Source organism: Mustelus asterias, chromosome 13 (genome assembly GCF_964213995.1).
Source record: "Mustelus asterias chromosome 13, sMusAst1.hap1.1, whole genome shotgun sequence".
Lineage (NCBI taxonomy): Eukaryota > Metazoa > Chordata > Chondrichthyes > Carcharhiniformes > Triakidae > Mustelus > Mustelus asterias.
The window spans coordinates 84,626,752-84,645,905 of NC_135813.1; the positions used below are offsets into that span (position 1 = coordinate 84,626,752).

Consider the following 19,154-nt stretch of genomic DNA (forward strand, 5'->3'; position numbering starts at 1 on the left):
CAGATTAGAGTGACCCACAGTTCAAGTTGTTTCTAAGTGTTGAAATGCCATAACGCATGATGAATCTTTTAAACGGCATTTCTTGTCAAACCTCAATGTTGAGGTAAGAACCGCTGTAATGATGTGTGATGCGCACGGCAGGTGAAGATTTCCTTTTGGAATGACACAAATGCACCCTGTTTCTGAAGTTTTAAGTTAAGTTTTTAACTCTTTATTTCTGTTTCCCCCTAAAACCTGCCGGGGCGATTCTCCCATCCCGCTGCGCTGCTTTTTTAGCTCAGCGAGCCGGGAGACTCCAGTAGTGACCAATTCACGCTGGGCATCCGGGCCTCCGCGCATCTCCCAACTCCGGATGTCAGTCACCGTCAGCTCCGTATCGGAAATCAGCGTGGGGCTGCTTACTGTATGCAGCAGGGAATTTTATAATATGATTTAAATCCTATTAGCGGGCCCAGGACTGAAATCTCCAGGCCCTGGCAGTGCCAGCCTGGCCCCCCGGCACTGCCCAAGGGGCAAAGTGCCAATGCCCAGGGAGCATCTTGGCACTGCCCACCAAGCATTGGGCAGTGCCATGGGGGTGGAGTCTAGTGGGCCTCTGGGGGGGTGCGATCAGTGGGGTTGTGGGGGGGGGTCCCGCTGTCACTTTACAGTTGGGATTGTTGGGGGCAGGAGAGAGATAGCAATCGAGGCTGGCCATCGAGGTGGGTAGGGGGGGGCAGCCTGTATGGGGGGGGGGGGGGGGGGGGGTGGCTAAAATGCCAGTGGGGGTGGAGGGATTGGGGGGGTTGGGGGCGGGAGATGGAGGCGGGCCAGGAAGGGGTGTTGGTGGGGCTAGGCATGGACATGTTCAGAGGCCAGCGATTGGGCTGTGGTGGGGTCGGTAGGGCAGTGATGTGGGGTCGTGGGGCTGGCCAGCAATCGGGAGACTGGCAGTGCGGGGCTGCTGTGCATGCGACAATCTCCTCTCTGACAGATAGGCACACGCGCAATGGCCCACACCCCGCAGGAGTGATTCACGCTGAGGCACTCTGCGTTGCACAGAGTGTGGGAGATTCATTTTGAAAATCCCACAGCAGGATTTATTCCAGTTTTTACGGGAATTCGACCCTTAGAGTCTTTTTGGGAGAATCCTACTCCTGATGACCAACTGGAGTCGAAACACTTCTTCGTTTCCACTGGAGATTCCTGGTGTTTCCAGATTTTGATTTGTCTTCTCCTTTCTGTGACATAGCCCACCCCCCTGAACCTTGTACCCCTGTCCCTGGCTGGCTTATGAGGAGAGACTGAGTAGACTGGGGCTATACTCATTGGAATTCAGAAGAATGAGGGGAGATCTTATCAAAACATATAAGATTATGAAGGGAATAGATAAGATAGAAGCAGGGAGGTTGTTTCCACTGGCGGGTGAAACTAGAACTAGGGGCATGGCCTCAAAATAAGGAGGGAGCAGATTTAGGACTGAGTTGAGGAAGAACTTCTTCACATAAAGGGTTGTGAATCTGTGGAATCCCCTGCCCAGTGAAGCAGTTGAGGCTACCTCATTGAATGTTTTTAAGGCAAGGATAGGTAGATTTTTGAACAGTAAAGGAATTAAGGGTTAGGGTGAGCGGGCGGGTCAGTGGAGCTGAGTCCACAAAAAGATCAGCCATGATCTTATTGAATGGCGGAGCCATGCCAAGCTGTGATACAACCAGAAAGAATGCTTTCTGTGGTGCACCTGTAAAAATTGGTGAGGGTCGTAGCTGACATGCTAAATTTCCTCAGTCTTCTGAGAAAGTTGATGGGCTTTCTTAACGAGAGTGTCGGCATGGGGGAACCAAGACATGGTTGTTGGTGTTCTGGACACTTGAAAACTTGAAACCCTCGACACTTTCTACTTCATCCCCGTTGATGTAAACAGAGGCATGTTCTCCTTTACGCTTCCTGAAGTTGATGACTATCTCCTTCGTTTTGTTGACATTGAGGGAGAAATTATTGTCGGCGCACCGGTTCACCAGATTCTCTATCTCATTCCTGTACTCTGTCTCGTCATTGTTTGAGATCCGACCCACTATGGTGGTGTCATCAGCAAACTTGAAAATCGAATTGGAGGGGAATTTGGCCACACAGTCATAGGAGTATAAGGAGTATAGTAGGGGGCTGAGAACACAGCCTTGTGGGGCACTGGTGTTGAGGATGATCGAGGAGATGGTGTTGTTGCCTATGCCTAGAGAGAGAGAGATCGTGACGCTGGCATTGATTGCAGGGAGGGGGAGCCCCTGAGAGTCCGTGAGATCCCCTGAGATCCCCTGAGAGCTCCGCAGTGGTGGGGTCTCCTCTTGGGGGCGCCCGGTCTCTGTGGAGCCGGCTTCACTGGCATGCTAAGTCCCCACCCCTCAACATGATGTCGTGAAACATGCCTGCTTTATCTGACCACCCCCTCCCCCCAACGGCCCGATCGCTGCCCCCCCCCCCCGAGAAAACCAGCCTGTATCTTTGAGGGGCAGTGTCTCTGACAGTGCAGCACTCCCTCAGCGCTACATCTGAGAGCGTCAGCCGAGATTTTGAGCTCAAATCTCTGGAGTGGGACGTGAACACATGACGGTGTGAGAGAGGTGAGCCAGCCCATTAGCTCGATATTAGATATCTATTAATCATCAAGGCAAGCATCCAATCAAAGGACTAAGTTCTGGCATCACGTGAGCATTAGTATTTTCTGTGCTAAACCTGTGGCAAGGGTTTTGTTTGGTTGGGGGCTTTTGGTAATATATTCCTTTCCTCAAGAATTGCGGGAGAAGAATGCTTAATAACAGAACAATTTTCTCACCTTCTCTCTGGAGCTTAGACTGCCTGTCCTCGATTTGTTTCTGTTACAATTGTTACTTATTTTTAGCCTGAAATCCTGAATTTCTTATTTTGTTCCATGGTCGTCTGTGTGGAAGAGAGGGAGGGAAAGTGACAGAAGGAGAGATTTTGAATAGAGAGTGAACTGGTTACGCACATTTCTAACAGCAGTTTGCATTTTATGCGACATTTTTATAGAATAAAAACAGTCTAAGGCCCCCCCCCCCCACCCCCGCCACGAGAGAGTGCAGAATGTAGTGTTACAGTCATAGCGAGGGTGTAGAGAAAAATCAACTTAATGCGAGGGAAGTCCATTCAAAAGTCTGACAGCAGCAGGGAAGAAGCTGTTCTTGAGTTGGTTGGTACGTGACCTCAGACTTTTGTATCTTTTTCCTGAAGGAACAAGGAAAAAGAGAGAATGTCCGGGGTGCATGGTTATGTTGGCTGCTTTTCCGAGGCAGCGGGACGTGTGGTCAGAGTCAATGGATGGGAGGCTGGTTTGCGTGATGGACTGGGACACACCATGGATTTCAAAAGGGAGGGTCATGCTGAAGATACTTTGTTGGATTTTTTGAAGAAGTAACAGAAAGAGTAGACAAGGGTAATACAGTAAATGTGATATATTTGGGTTTTTATGAAGTTGGTGATAAGATTTCACACTGCAGACTCCTGACTAAGGTCAACGGAAGTGAGTCAGGGGAGATGTAGCAGAATGGACAGTAAACTGAAAACAGCCAGAATGTTCCCATTTTAGGACTAAGTCCCGTGGCTGGGGCAGGAAAGTGGAATAAAAGCAAAATACCGCAGATGCTGGAATCTGAAACAAAAACAGAAAATGTTGGAAAATCCCAGCAGGTCTGACAGCACCTGTGGAGAGAGAACAGAGCCAATGTTTCGAGTCTGGATGACCCTTCGTCGGAACGTAGAATGTTTCTCGCCGCAGAGGCTGTTGGGAAGACCATGCCAGGTGTTATAATTCAGGTCAGAAACTCCAAAGTGTTTTCTGGAACCCGCCTGGACCATAAATTGTGCAATTTGAATTTGGCTAGGATAAGCATGGGATGTTTCACTTCAGGTATGATTCAAATGACCCACTAGGGAACTTTTATCAAACAAAGTTTATTTAAGAATACAGTTAATATGTATAGTAAGAAAATTCGCAATAACTTTTACCAGTTAAAAACAAGAAAAAAAACAACCTTGATGTTGTATAAACCTTAACAGCTGAGCACCATTCCAACCAAACAAACCTCATAGACAAAACCCTTGCTACAGGTTTAGCACAGAAAATACGAATGTTCACATGATGCTGGAACATAGTCCCTTGGTTGCAGTTCTCTTGATACCCACACAGAGAAGTTTGGAGTCAGAACAGTTTCCCAAAACACCAGGGAGAGAGAAAGACTCTCAGCACTCGCTAGCAAACAACCAACAGCAGAGTTTTCACTCCAGAAAGGCAAGAATCCTAGCTTCCAGCTCGCCAGCAGAATTTCAATACCAGGGAGAGAAGAAAACAGAAACGCTGCTTTTCGATCTGATGTCCAAACACCTTCCAAACTAAAACTGAAAGTCAATCTTTGGATTCCTCTGTGAAGGAACCACCTGAATTTGACTTGTCAATCAATCTTCCCATAATTCTTCAAATAAACAAAACCCCATTTAAACCGTTGAAGCAGCAATAAAAAAACATCTACGCAGACAGCCGGTGCCACAATCAAACCAAAAGGCTGGCTTACAAACTGCAGAGAACATGATTTAGGAAAAGAATTACATTTCTTAAAGGTACGCCAGATTCACACAGGGCAGACCTGGATGGTGCATTGTCTGCCATAATGCCCGGGCACCGTGTTGAAAAGACACCCAACAGCACTGACCCCGATCAGCTTCCCTATTAGGTGAATGGAGGCTTGCCCAAAGGGGAAGGAACTGCAGAAGGTTTAAAGCCAGCTGGCTCCACTCAGCCCAGGAGTCGATAGACCCTCCCCCCCCCTCCCCCCTCCCCCTCCCCACCCCCTCCCCCTCCCTCCCCCTCCCCCCCTCCCCCCTCCCCCCTCCCCCTCCCCCTCCCCCCCTCCCCCCTCCCCCCTCCCTCCCTCCCCCTCCCCCTCCCTCCCCTCCCCCCTCCCCCCTCCCCCCTCCCCTCCCCCTCTCCCCCCTCCCCCCTCCCTCCCCCCCCTCCCCTCCCCTCCCCCCCTCCCTACTCATGACACTAATAAATAAACTTAAACTTTACGAGGCAGTTTCTGTGCAGTTGATTTGATGCAAATCAGACCAAAAAATAATTATCACAAATCTGCAAACAAGGTAAAGGAGGATTACGCAGAGCAGCAGAAGACGGAAAACACAGGGATCAAATCTGGGTCCAATCTTTGGCACCAATTTACAATCAAAGCTCCGTGGCTCTGTCTCTCTTGCTCAGTGAAGATAAGACTCTGGTGACACAGGAAGGAGCAGAAAATTATTCAGTGAATCCTATATCACAAAACTACAGACCGCAAGAAACTACACAGGGTCGTGAATGTAGCCCAGTCCATCACTCAAACCAGCCTCCCATCCATTGACTCTGTCTACACTTCCCGCTGCCTCGGAAAAACAACCAGTAGAATCAAGGACCCCACGCACCCCGGACATTCTCTCTTCCACCTTCTTCCATCAGGAAAAACATACAAAAGTCTGAGGTCACGTACCAAACGACTCAAGAACAGCTTCTTTCCTGCTGCCATCAGACTTTTGAATGGACCTACCTCTCACTAAGTTGATCTTTCTCTACACCCTAGCTATGACTGTAACACTACATTCTGCACTCTCTCCTTTCCTTCTCTATGAATGGTATGCTTTGTCTGTGTAGCGCGCAAGAAACAATACTTTTCAATGTATGTTAATACATGTGACAATAATAAATCAAATCAAATTAAATCAAATACTTCACTGGTTGTAAAATACTTTGTGACATCCTGGGGTTTTGAAAGTTGTTGTATAAATGGATGATTTTTTTCCCCTTTATGGTTGACATCTTTATCTTACACAAGTGAGTTATTCTGATCTTCCTTCACAAGCAACACCTGAAACTCCATTCAAAACCCATTCTGTTTCTTTTCAACTTGACTTCAGAAGTTTAGACTGAAAGAGTCAGTGACGTTCTAACGATTGGGATTATTTAAGGATTTTAGCTTTACATTGAGTTGAGATTTGCTTCGCTGCAGTTTGAAGACCGAACGCCAATATTTTGGTCGAATTCAAGAGGAAGATGAAAGTAGCTCCTTGCAAGATAAAAGCTCTGTAACAAAAAAGCAACAAGGAACTTAGTAAAGGGATATTTTCATTCTCAGTTCTGCTTGGTGTTCTGTACATCTAAAGATGTTGATGAACCTTTATGAAATTTCCAGCAATTTGTAGATTTATATCAAACTTTTTAAAAAATTCATTCATGGGGTGTGGGGGTCACTGGCTGCCCCATCCCAGTTGCCCTGGAACTCAGTGGCTCGCGAGGCCATTTCAGAGGGCATTTAAGAACCAATCATAGTGCTGTGAGTCAAATGTAGGTCAGACCAGGTAAGGTCAGCAGATTTCCTTCCCTAAAGGACATTATTTGATTTGATTTGATTTATTATTATCACATGTATTAATATAGTGAAAAGTATTGTTTCTTGCGCAGACAAAGCATACCGTTCATAGAGAAGGAAAGGAGAGAGTGCAGAATGTAGTGTTACAGTCATAGAGAGGGGTGTAGAGAAAGATCAACTTAATGTGAGGTAAGTCCATTCAAAAGTCTGACAGCAGCAGGGAAGAAGCTGTTCTTGAGTCGGTTGGTACGTGACCCCTCAGACCTTTGTATCTTTTTCCCGAAGGAAGAAGGCGGAAGAGAGAATGTTCGGGGTGCGTGGGGTCCTTAATTATGCTGGCTGCTTTGCTGAGGCAGCAGGCAGTGTAGACAAAGCGAATGGATGGGAGGCTGGTTTGCGTGATGGATTGGGCTACATTCATGACCTTTTGTAGTTTATTGCGGTCTTGGGCAGAGCAGGAGCCATACCAAGCTGTGACACAACCAGAAAGAGCTCTTTCTATGGTGCATCTGTAAAAGTTGGTGAGAGTTGTAACTGACATGCCAAATTTCCCCAGTCTTCTGAGAAAGTAGAGGCGTTGGTGGGCTTTCTTAACTTAATATCGGCATGGGGGGACCAGGACAGGTTGTTGGTGATTTGGATACCTCAAAACTATTTCTACTTTATCCCCATTGATGTAGCCAGGGGCATGTTCTCCTTTACGCTTCCTGAATTCGATGACAACCTCCTTCGTTTTGTTGACATTGAGGGAGAGATTATTGTTGCCGCACCAGTTCACCAGATTCTCTATCACATTCCTGTACTCTGTCTCATCATTGTTTGAGATCCGACCCACTACGGTGGCATCGTCAGCAAACTTGAAACTCGAATTGGAGAGGAATTTAGCCACACAGTCATAGGTGTATAAGGAGTATAGTAGGGGACTGAGAACACAGCCTTGTGGGGCACCGGTGTTGAGGATGATCGTGGAGGAGGTGTTGTTGCCTATCTTTACTGATTGCGGTCTGTGGGTTAGGAAGTTCAGGGTCCAGTCACAGAGGGAGGAGTCGAGCCCCAGGCCACGGAGATTATTTCATTCTGAGTTCTGCTTGGTGTTCTGTACATCTAAAGATGATGGTGAACTGTGAATTGCCCAGCAATTTGTAGATTCATATCAAACTTTTAAAAATAAATTCATGGGGTGTGGGGTCACTGGCTGCCCCATCCCAATTGCCCTTGAACTCAATTGCTTGCTAGGCCATTTCAGAGACCATTTAATAACCAATCATAGTGCTGTGAATCACATGTAGGCCAGACCGGGTAAGGACGGCAGATTTCCTTCCCTAAAGGACATTAGTGAACCAGATGGATTTCTCCGACAATCGACAATGGTTTCATGGTCATCAGTAGATTCTTAATACCAGATATTTTATTGAATTCAAATTTCACCATCTGCCGTGGTGGGATTCTAACCCGGGTCCCCAGATATTACTTCGGGGGCAGGATTTTCTGGCTGCGCTCGGTCCAAGACTGGAAATTCCTACCCGAGGTCAACAGACCTTTGCATGGTCGGTGTCCCGCTGCGATTCCCGTGGCGGGTGGGACAGGAAAATTCCCCCCTGGGTCTGTGGAATACTATCCCTGTGACAATATCACTGCACCACTGCCTCCCCTGTCGGTATTTTTAGGGATTTTAAACTCCACAGTGATGCACACCGGCTCAAACAGCCAGTAATTTGTACATTTACATGCAACAGCTCAGTTTAGTCAAATCAGACACAGGAGAAGGACATTCAGCCACGTGTGCCTCTGTTGGTTTTTGATTTTGGTTTGATTTATTATTGTCACATGTATTAACATACAGTGAAAAGTATTGTTTCTTGCGCGCGATACAGACAAAGCATACCGTTCATAGAGAAGGAAAGGAGAGAGTGCAGAATGTAGTGTTACAGTCACAGCTAGGGTGTAGAGAAAGATCAACTTAATGCGAGGTAGGTCCATTCAAAAGTCTAACAGCAGCAGGGAAGAAGCTGTTCTTGAGTCGGTTGGTATGTGACCTCAGACTTTTGTACCTTTTTCCCGACGGAAGAAGGTGGAAGAGAAAATGTCCGGGGTTCTTTGAAGGAGCCACATTGGCCACATTGGGTTGATTGATAAATATCCAATTGGCCACACACTGCTCATCTCTTTCCCACAGCCAGCCCTGCAACCACTCTTCCCCTCACCTGTTGAAACCAAACGGTGTTGTCTCCAGATGATTCTAAAGGGATATTTTTGTCCCCTCTTTCTGTGCACACAGGACACCCGCAATGATTGGCTGTTCATTTGTGGTTCAGCGGGAATACTTTGGTGAGATCGGTCTCCTGGATCCCGGGATGGAGATTTACGGAGGAGAAAATATTGAACTCGGCATGAGGGTGAGTAAGGGAGAGGTGGGTTCCCAGTGTGACAGTCGGTTAGATACTGGTCAGTGCGCGTGCGTTCAGAGACGGTGGGTTAGACGATGGTCAGTGTGAGTGCGTTCGGAGACAGTCGGTTAGACAATGGTCAGTGTGCGTGCGTTCGGAGATGGTGGGTTAGAAGATGGTCAGTGTGAGTGTGTTCGGAGATGGTCAGTTAGACGATGGTCAGTGTGAGTGTGTTCGGAGACGGTCGGTTAGACGATGGTCAGTGTGGGTGCGTTCGGAGACGGTCAGTTAGACAATGGTCAGTGTGAGTGCGTTCGGAGACGGTCAGTTAGACGATGGTCAGTGTGAGTGTGTTCAGAGACGGTCGGTTAGACGATGGTCAGTGTGAGTGTGTTCAGAGACGGTCAGTTAGACGATGGTCAGTGTGAGTGCGTTCAGAGACGGTCAGTTAGACGATGGTCAGTGTGAGTGTGTTCGGAGACGGTCAGTTAGACGATGGTCAGAGTGAGTGTGTTCGCAGATGGTCAGTTAGACGATGGTCAGTGTGAGTGTGTTCGCAGACGGTCAGTTAGACGATGGTCAGTGTGAGTGCGTTCAGAGACGGTCAGTTAGACGATGGTCAGTGTGAGTGTGTTCAGAGACGGTCAGTTAGACGATGGTCAGTGTGAGTGTGTTCAGAGACGGTGGGTTTGACGATGGTCAGTGTGAGTGTGTTCAGAGACGGTCAGTTAGACGATGGTCAGTGTGAGTGCGTTCAGAGACGGTCAGTTAGATGATGGTCAGTGTGCGTGCGTTCGGAGACGGTGGGTTTGACGATGGTCAGTGTGAGTGTGTTCAGAGATGGTCAGTTAGATGATGGTCAGTGTGAGTGTGTTCAGAGATGGTCAGTTAGATGATGGTCAGTGTGAGCGTGTTCAGAGACGGTCAGTTAGACGATGGTCAGTGTGAGTGTGTTCAGAGACGGTCAGTTAGACGATGGTCAGTGTGAGTGCGTTCAGAGACGGTCAGTTAGACGATGGTCAGTGTGAGTGTGTTCGGAGACGGTCAGTTAGACGATGGTCAGTGTGAGTGTGTTCGGAGACGGTCAGTTAGACGATGGTCAGTGTGAGTGCGTTCAGAGACGGTCAGTTAGACGATGGTCAGTGTGAGTGTGTTCGGAGACGGTCAGTTAGACGATGGTCAGTGTGAGTGTGTTCGGAGACGGTCAGTTAGACGATGGTCAGTGTGAGTGTGTTCGGAGACGGTCAGTTAGACGATGGTCAGTGTGAGTGCGTTCAGAGTCGGTCAGTTAGACGATGGTCAGTGTGGGTGTGTTCGGAGACGGTCAGTTAGACGATGGTCAGTGTGAGTGCGTTCGGAGACGGTCAGTTAGACGATGGTCAGTGTGAGTGCGTTCAGAGACGGTCAGTTAGACGATGGTCAGTGTGAGTGTGTTCGGAGACGGTCAGTTAGACGATGGTCAGTGTGAGTGCGTTCAGAGACGGTCAGTTAGACGATGGTCAGTGTGAGTGCGTTCAGAGACGGTCAGTTAGACGATGGTCAGTGTGAGTGCGTTCAGAGACGGTCGGTTAGACGATGGTCAGTGTGAGTGCGTTCGGAGATGATCGGTTAGACGATGGTCAGTGTGAGTGCGTTCAGAGATGGTCAGTTAGACGATGGTCAGTGTGAGTGTGTTCGGAGACGGTCAGTTAGACGATGGTCAGTGTGAGTGCGTTCAGAGACGGCCAGTTAGACGATGGTCAGTGTGAGTGCGTTCAGAGATGGTCAGTTAGACGATGTTCAGTGTGAGTGCGTTCAGAGACGGTCAGTTAGACGATGGTCAGTGTGAGTGCGTTCGCAGACGGTCAGTTAGACGATGGTCAGTGTGAGTGTGTTCGCAGACGGTCAGTTAGACGATGGTCAGTGTGAGTGCGTTCAGAGACGGTCAGTTAGACGATGGTCAGTGTGAGTGCGTTCAGAGACGGTCAGACGATGGTCAGTGTGAGTGCGTTCGCAGACGGTCAGTTAGACGATGGTCAGTGTGCGTGTGTTCAGAGACGGTCGGTTAGACGATGGTCAGTGTGAGTGCGTTCAGAGACGGTCGGTTAGACGATGGTCAGTGTGAGTGTGTTCAGAGACGGTCGGTTAGACGATGGTCAGTGTGCGTGTGTTCAGAGACGGTCGGTTAGACGATGGTCAGTGTGAGTGCGTTCAGAGACGGTCGGTTAGACGATGGTCAGTGTGAGTGCGTTCAGAGACGGTCGGTTAGACGATGGTCAGTGTGAGTGCGTTCAGAGACGGTCGGTTAGACGATGGTCAGTGTGAGTGCGTTCAGAGACGGTCGGTTAGACGATGGTCAGTGTGAGTGCGTTCAGAGACGGTCGGTTAGACGATGGTCAGTGTGAGTGCGTTCAGAGACGGTCGGTTAGACGATGGTCAGTGTGAGTGCGTTCAGAGACGGTCGGTTAGACGATGGTCAGTGTGAGTGCGTTCAGAGACGGTCGGTTAGACGATGGTCAGTGTGAGTGCGTTCAGAGACGGTCGGTTAGACGATGGTCAGTGTGAGTGCGTTCAGAGACGGTCAGTTAGACGATGGTCAGTGTGAGTGCGTTCAGAGACGGTCGGTTAGACGATGGTCAGTGTGAGTGCGTTCAGAGACGGTCAGTTAGACGATGGTCAGTGTGAGTGCGTTCAGAGACGGTCGGTTAGACGATGGTCAGTGTGAGTGCGTTCAGAGACGGTCGGTTAGACGATGGTCAGTGTGAGTGTGTTCAGAGACGGTCGGTTAGACGATGGTCAGTGTGAGTGCGTTCAGAGACGGTCAGTTAGACGATGGTCAGTGTGAGTGCGTTCAGAGACGGTCGGTTAGACGATGGTCAGTGTGAGTGCGTTCAGAGACGGTCGGTTAGACGATGGTCAGTGTGAGTGCGTTCAGAGACGGTCGGTTAGACGATGGTCAGTGTGAGTGTGTTCAGAGACGGTCGGTTAGACGATGGTCAGTGTGAGTGCGTTCAGAGACGGTCAGTTAGACGATGGTCAGTGTGAGTGCGTTCAGAGACGGTCAGTTAGACGATGGTCAGTGTGAGTGTGTTCAGAGACGGTCAGTTAGACGATGGTCAGTGTGAGTGTGTTCAGAGACGGTCGGTTAGACGATGGTCAGTGTGAGTGCGTTCAGAGACGGTCAGTTAGACGATGGTCAGTGTGAGTGCGTTCAGAGACGGTCAGTTAGACGATGGTCAGTGTGAGTGTGTTCAGAGACGGTCAGTTAGACGATGGTCAGTGTGAGTGTGTTCAGAGACGGTCGGTTAGACGATGGTCAGTGTGAGTGTGTTCAGAGACGGTCGGTTAGACGATGGTCAGTGTGAGTGTGTTCAGAGACGGTCGGTTAGACGATGGTCAGTGTGAGTGCGTTCAGAGACGGTCAGTTAGACGATGGTCAGTGTGAGTGCGTTCAGAGACGGTCAGTTAGACGATGGTCAGTGTGAGTGCGTTCAGAGACGGTCAGTTAGACGATGGTCAGTGTGAGTGCGTTCAGAGATGGTCAGTTAGACGATGGTCAGTGTGAGTGCGTTCAGAGACGGTCAGTTAGACGATGGTCAGTGTGAGTGTGTTCAGAGACGGTCGGTTAGACGATGGTCAGTGTGAGTGCGTTCAGAGACGGTCGGTTAGACGATGGTCAGTGTGAGTGCGTTCAGAGACGGTCAGTTAGACGATGGTCAGTGTGAGTGCGTTCAGAGACGGTCAGTTAGACGATGGTCAGTGTGAGTGTGTTCAGAGACGGTCAGTTAGACGATGGTCAGTGTGAGTGCGTTCAGAGACGGTCGGTTAGACGATGGTCAGTGTGAGTGCGTTCAGAGACGGTCGGTTAGACGATGGTCAGTGTGAGTGCGTTCGGAGACGGTCAGTTAGACGATGGTCAGTGTGAGTGCGTTCAGAGACGGTCAGTTAGACGATGGTCAGTGTGAGTGTGTTCAGAGACGGTCAGTTAGACGATGGTCAGTGTGAGTGTGTTCAGAGACGGTCGGTTAGACGATGGTCAGTGTGAGTGCGTTCAGAGACGGTCGGTTAGACGATGGTCAGTGTGAGTGCGTTCAGAGACGGTCAGTTAGACGATGGTCAGTGTGAGTGCGTTCAGAGACGGTCGGTTAGACGATGGTCAGTGTGAGTGCGTTCAGAGACGGTCGGTTAGACGATGGTCAGTGTGAGTGCGTTCAGAGACGGTCGGTTAGACGATGGTCAGTGTGAGTGCGTTCAGAGACGGTCAGTTAGACGATGGTCAGTGTGAGTGCGTTCAGAGACGGTCGGTTAGACGATGGTCAGTGTGAGTGCGTTCAGAGACGGTCAGTTAGACGATGGTCAGTGTGAGTGCGTTCAGAGACGGTCAGTTAGACGATGGTCAGTGTGCGTGTGTTTAGAGACGGTCGGTTAGACGATGGTCAGTGTGAGTGTGTTCAGAGACGGTCAGTTAGACGATGGTCAGTGTGAGTGCGTTCAGAGACGGTCAGTTAGACGATGGTCAGTGTGAGTGTGTTCAGAGACGGTCAGTTAGACGATGGTCAGTGTGAGTGCGTTCAGAGACGGTCAGTTAGACGATGGTCAGTGTGAGTGCGTTCAGAGACGGTCAGTTAGACGATGGTCAGTGTGAGTGTGTTCAGAGACGGTCAGTTAGACGATGGTCAGTGTGAGTGCGTTCAGAGACGGTCAGTTAGACGATGGTCAGTGTGAGTGCGTTCGGAGACGGTCAGTTAGACGATGGTCAGTGTGAGTGCGTTCAGAGACGGTCAGTTAGACGATGGTCAGTGTGAGTGTGTTCGGAGATGATCAGTTAGACGATGGTCAGTGTGAGTGCGTTCAGAGACGGTCAGTTAGACGATGGTCAGTGTGCGTGTGTTCAGAGACGGTCAGTTAGACGATGGTCAGTGTGAGTGTGTTCGGAGACGGTCAGTTAGACGATGGTCAGTGTGAGTGCGTTCAGAGACTATCAGTTAGACGATGGTCAGTGTGAGTGTGTTCGGAGATGATCAGTTAGACGATGGTCAGTGTGAGTGTGTTCGGAGACGGTCGGTTAGACGATGGTCAGTGTGCGTGCGTTCAGAGACGGTCGGTTAGACGATGGTCAGTGTGAGTGCGTTCAGAGACGGTCGGTTAGACGATGGTCAGTGTGAGTGCGTTCAGAGACGGTCGGTTAGACGATGGTCAGTGTGAGTGCGTTCAGAGACGGTGGGTTAGACGATGGTCAGTGTGAGTGTGTTCAGAGACGGTCAGTTAGACGATGGTCAGTGTGAGTGTGTTCAGAGACGGTCAGTTAGACGATGGTCAGTGTGAGTGTGTTCAGAGACGGTCAGTTAGACGATGGTCAGTGTGAGTGCGTTCAGAGACGGTCAGTTAGACGATGGTCAGTGTGAGTGCGTTCAGAGACGGTCAGTTAGACGATGGTCAGTGTGAGTGCGTTCAGAGACGGTCGGTTAGACGATGGTCAGTGTGAGTGTGTTCAGAGACGGTCAGTTAGACGATGGTCAGTGTGAGTGTGTTCAGAGACGGTCAGTTAGACGATGGTCAGTGTGAGTGCGTTCAGAGACGGTCAGTTAGACGATGGTCAGTGTGAGTGCGTTCAGAGACGGTCAGTTAGACGATGGTCAGTGTGAGTGCGTTCAGAGACGGTCGGTTAGACGATGGTCAGTGTGAGTGTGTTCAGAGACGGTCAGTTAGACGATGGTCAGTGTGAGTGCGTTCAGAGACGGTCAGTTAGACGATGGTCAGTGTGAGTGCGTTCAGAGACGGTCAGTTAGACGATGGTCAGTGTGAGTGCGTTCAGAGACGGTCAGTTAGACGATGGTCAGTGTGAGTGCGTTCAGAGACGGTCAGTTAGACGATGGTCAGTGTGAGTGCGTTCAGAGACGGTCAGTTAGACGATGGTCAGTGTGAGTGCGTTCAGAGACGGTCAGTTAGACGATGGTCAGTGTGAGTGCGTTCAGAGACGGTCAGTTAGACGATGGTCAGTGTGAGTGCGTTCAGAGACGGTCAGTTAGACGATGGTCAGTGTGAGTGCGTTCAGAGACGGTCAGTTAGACGATGGTCAGTGTGAGTGCGTTCGGAGACGGTCAGTTAGACGATGGTCAGTGTGAGTGCGTTCAGAGACGGTCAGTTAGACGATGGTCAGTGTGAGTGCGTTCAGAGACGGTCAGTTAGACGATGGTCAGTGTGAGTGCGTTCAGAGACGGTCAGTTAGACGATGGTCAGTGTGAGTGCGTTCAGAGACGGTCAGTTAGACGATGGTCAGTGTGAGTGCGTTCAGAGACGGTCAGTTAGACGATGGTCAGTGTGAGTGCGTTCAGAGACGGTCAGTTAGACGATGGTCAGTGTGAGTGCGTTCAGAGACGGTCAGTTAGACGATGGTCAGTGTGAGTGTGTTCAGAGACGGTCAGTTAGACGATGGTCAGTGTGAGTGTGTTCGGAGATGGTCAGTTAGACGATGGTCAGTGTGAGTGTGTTCGGAGACGGTCGGTTAGACGATGGTCAGTGTGAGTGTGTTCAGAGACGGTCAGTTAGACGATGGTCAGTGTGAGTGCGTTCAGAGACGGTCAGTTAGACGATGGTCAGTGTGAGTGCGTTCAGAGACGGTCGGTTAGACGATGGTCAGTGTGAGTGCGTTCAGAGACGGTCGGTTAGACGATGGTCAGTGTGAGTGCGTTCAGAGACGGTCGGTTGTGGACTCGACATTTTACAATTGCTTCAACCAATCGAAGTGAAGCAAAAAGGGAAACATTACTGATTGAGGAAAGGGGGAATTGATCTGTTTGTCCAATAGGCTGCTCATTATTTACTCCCAGACACATTAACATCTTGCAGCAAGTTACATTCCTCCTCATTGGGTCATTTGTGTGGCGAAAGATGTGCAGGTTGGGTGGATTGGCCATGCTAAATTGCCCCTTAGTGATAGGGGGACGAGCTGGAGTAAATGCATGGCGTTATGGGGTAGGGCCTGGGTGGGATCGTAGTCGGGGCAGACTTGATGGGCCGAATGGCCTCCATCTACACTGTAGGATTCTATGATTCTAGGACCACTGGAACGACGGAGGCTGAGGAGTGACCTAAAAGAAGTCTATGAGATTCTGAGGGCATAGACAGAGCGGATAGTCAGAAGCTTTTTCCCAGGGTGGAAGAGTCAATTACTCGGGGGCATCGGTTTAAGGTGCGAGGGGCAAAGTTTAAAGGGGATGTACGAAGCATGTTTTTTACACAGAGGGTGGTGGGTGCCTGGAACTCGCTGCCGGGGGAGGTAGTGGAAGCGGATACAATAGTGAGTTTTAAGGGGCGTCTGAGCAAATACATGAATAGGATGGGAATAGAGGGATATGGTCTCCGGAAGGGTAGGGGGCTTTAGTTCAGTCGGGCGGTATGGTCGGTGCAGGCTTGGAGGGCCGAAGGGCCTGTTCCTGTGCTGTAATTTTCTATATTCTTTGTTCTTTGACCAGGTTATTTCTTTGAGAGAGATGATTTTTCTTTACAATGTTACTCCTGCCTTGTTTTCCACTGCTCCCGCTCACCTGGTTTTGTGGCTGTTCGACGTGACACTTTTGCAATGGATTGAGTTTTATTTTGTGGAGATGATTTTTTTTAAATGAATTTGCGGGGTGTGGGTGCGGCCGCGAGGGCCGGCATGTGTTGCCCTTCCCGAAATTCCCCTTGGGAAGGTGGCAGTGGGGAGGATTTGTCAGTGGTGTGATGCAATGCTGTGGCTTGCTGGGAAATTCAGACGGTAGTCAGAAGTCAACCACAGTTTTGGTGTCTGTTTCTGAGGAAGGATGTTCTTGCTATAGAGCAGCTCAGCTCATGTTCTGGGGACCCGGGTTCGAAGCCCGCCACGGCAGATGGTGGAATTTAAATTCAATAAAAAACTATCTGGAATCAAGAATCTACTGATGACCATGAAACCATTGCCGATTGTCAGAAAAACCCATCCGGTTCACTCATGTCCTTTAGGGAAGGAAATCTGCCGTCCTTACCCGGTCTGGTCTACATGTGACTCCAGAGCCACAGCCAATGTGGTTGACTCTCAACTGCCCTCCAAGGGCAACTAGGGATGGGTGATAAATGCTGGCCCAGCCAGCGACGCACATGTCCCACGAATGAATAAAAAAACCCCATCATATCACAATCCCTGAAGCAACATGCTCACTGAGAGCCTCCATCTTTTAAAAACCTCCTGTGATATGTGGCTTACTCGCTGCTTGACAACTTCAATCAAAGGCAATGGCTTTTATGGCTTCCCTGCGGCTTTCTATGAAGAATTTGGCCATGAGCGTCAGTTTCCTCTGATGGTGAAGGGGCCTCTATTTAATTAGAGATTATGTCGAGGAGCAGCTGAATTGTGAACCACTTGGCAAGCTTCTCACATCTCTGAGCTTTCTCACTAAAACCTTGCTCATTGTGAATTCCTGGCTGTACCGTAAACACAGTAAGAAGTCTAACACCAGGTTAAAGTCCAACAGGTTTATTTGGTAGCAAAAGCCACACAAGCTTTCGGAACGCTGCCCCTTCGTCAGGTGAGTGGGAGTTCTGTTCACAAACAGGGCATATAAAGGGTACCGTAAAGCCCACAGGAGTTTCCGAGAGAGGTTTCACCGCGCCCTCAGCAATATAAGAGGGAGGGAATGTGGGTTCTGAATGCTCAAGGTGGGAGATGGGGAAGGGGCAGATGCTGCACTGTACAGATATTGTGTCTTAATGGTGAGCCCTGAGGTCATAGAATCATAGAGTTCCTACAGTGCAGAAGGAGGCCATTCGGCCCATCGAGCCTACACTGACCACAATCCCACCCAGGCCCTATCCCCGTAACCTCACGTATCTACCCTGCTAATCCCCCTGACACTAAGGGGAAATTTAGCATGGCCAATCAACCTAACCCGCACATTTTTGCATTGTGGGAGGAAACCAGAGCACCCGGAGGAAACCCACGCAGACACGGGGAGAACATGCAAACTCCACACAGTGACCCGAGGCCAGAATTGAACGTGGGTCCTTGGCACTGTGAGGCAGCAGTGCCAACCACTGTGCCACCGTGCCACTCAAAGATGTGTAGGTTAGGTGGATTGGCCATGCTAAATTGTCCTTTAGTGTCCCAAGATGTGTGGGCTGAAGGAGTAGCAGGGTACGTTTGTGGGGCTATGGGGATAAGGGCCGGGTTAAGATGCTCTGTTGTAGGGTTGGTGCAGATTTCCTGGGCTGAGTGGCCTCCTTCTGCACTGTAGGGATTCTATGATGCTATGAACCATGGCAACAGGCCTTAGGTTGAGGCTGGGGTCTATTGAAAGGCTGGGGAGGATCAGCACGCGGTGGACAGGGGGGGATTTGTGGTGAGGGAATGGGGAGCAGTGGCTAAGGATGGAGAATAGTTACTGGGCGGAGAGATGGGAGGGAGGTATTGGTGGGCAGGGGGTGGAGGACCAACAGGAGATGAGAGAAGCACCTCCTGCTTTCTCCAGATGTCACCAGAAAACGCCTGGGTCCCGATCTCCAGAGCTCAGTCCTTTCCAGGGCCAATAGTGGATAAGGGAGCTAATCGGAAATATGTCCTATTGGGAATCCTCCAGTGAATCATTCCCTTTGGGAGTGATCCAGGGAATCCTCCCCCACCCCGCTTCCCACCAGCTCCCACTCCCCACTCCGCACTGATGCTCCTCACTTCTCTCGAGTCTAATTCGCCGAGTAACCGGCGACACAAAACCCTCCGACAGGCACAAGTCCAAAGTGTCTTTTAATGGAGGAGGTGAGGGTGCTGATTGGTAGCTAGGGTGTGGGAGATTGGGGGTGTGCTTTCAGGCGAGGAGTGTGGACCTCCCCAATCCATGATCACCCCAACCCCACTCTTTATATGGGGGACTGAATGGGGGAGGGGGAGTTACACACTCTCCAGGGGGATGAGGGGAGAGCCGGGCAGCTCCACCCCTCCCCGGCAATGGTGAGCTGGCACCGAGTTTACCCACTGTCCAGGGCAGGTACACACGCGTAGGGGTGGGACTGACCCATCAGGTCCCATGGACATCAGGGTCTCTCCTGGTCTGGTGGGCTCGGATGTGGAGGTTGATCCTGGTCTCCGGGACAGTCGTTCCGGGTGATGCCCCATGTCTGAAAAACAGTCTCATTGAAGCAGAACCCCTTCCGAACCACTGCGGAAAATCAATCAATGGAAACGTCTCTGGGGCTGTAACTGCACAGAGCACTAAGACAAGACCTCAAAGCCTTGTCCCTTCAATAAGCACGGACACAAACACAGACGGACACAGATACGGACACAGACATACTCACACAGAGGTACACATGCACACACGCAAACACACACACATGCACACTCATACACACAAACATGGACACACACATGGACACAGACATACACACGGAT

At 49.9% G+C, this 19,154-nt stretch overlaps 1 protein-coding gene across 1 annotated transcript in view; it reads left to right on the forward strand.

Annotated features, from left to right (window-relative positions):
• Positions 1-19,154, forward strand: part of galnt9 (polypeptide N-acetylgalactosaminyltransferase 9) — a 309,591-nt gene that overhangs the window by 137,641 nt on the left and 152,796 nt on the right. The window contains exon 6 of the mRNA XM_078227666.1: positions 8,665-8,782. Coding sequence (XP_078083792.1) covers positions 8,665-8,782 — 118 coding nt within the window. The remainder of the gene's footprint in view (positions 1-8,664; positions 8,783-19,154) is intronic.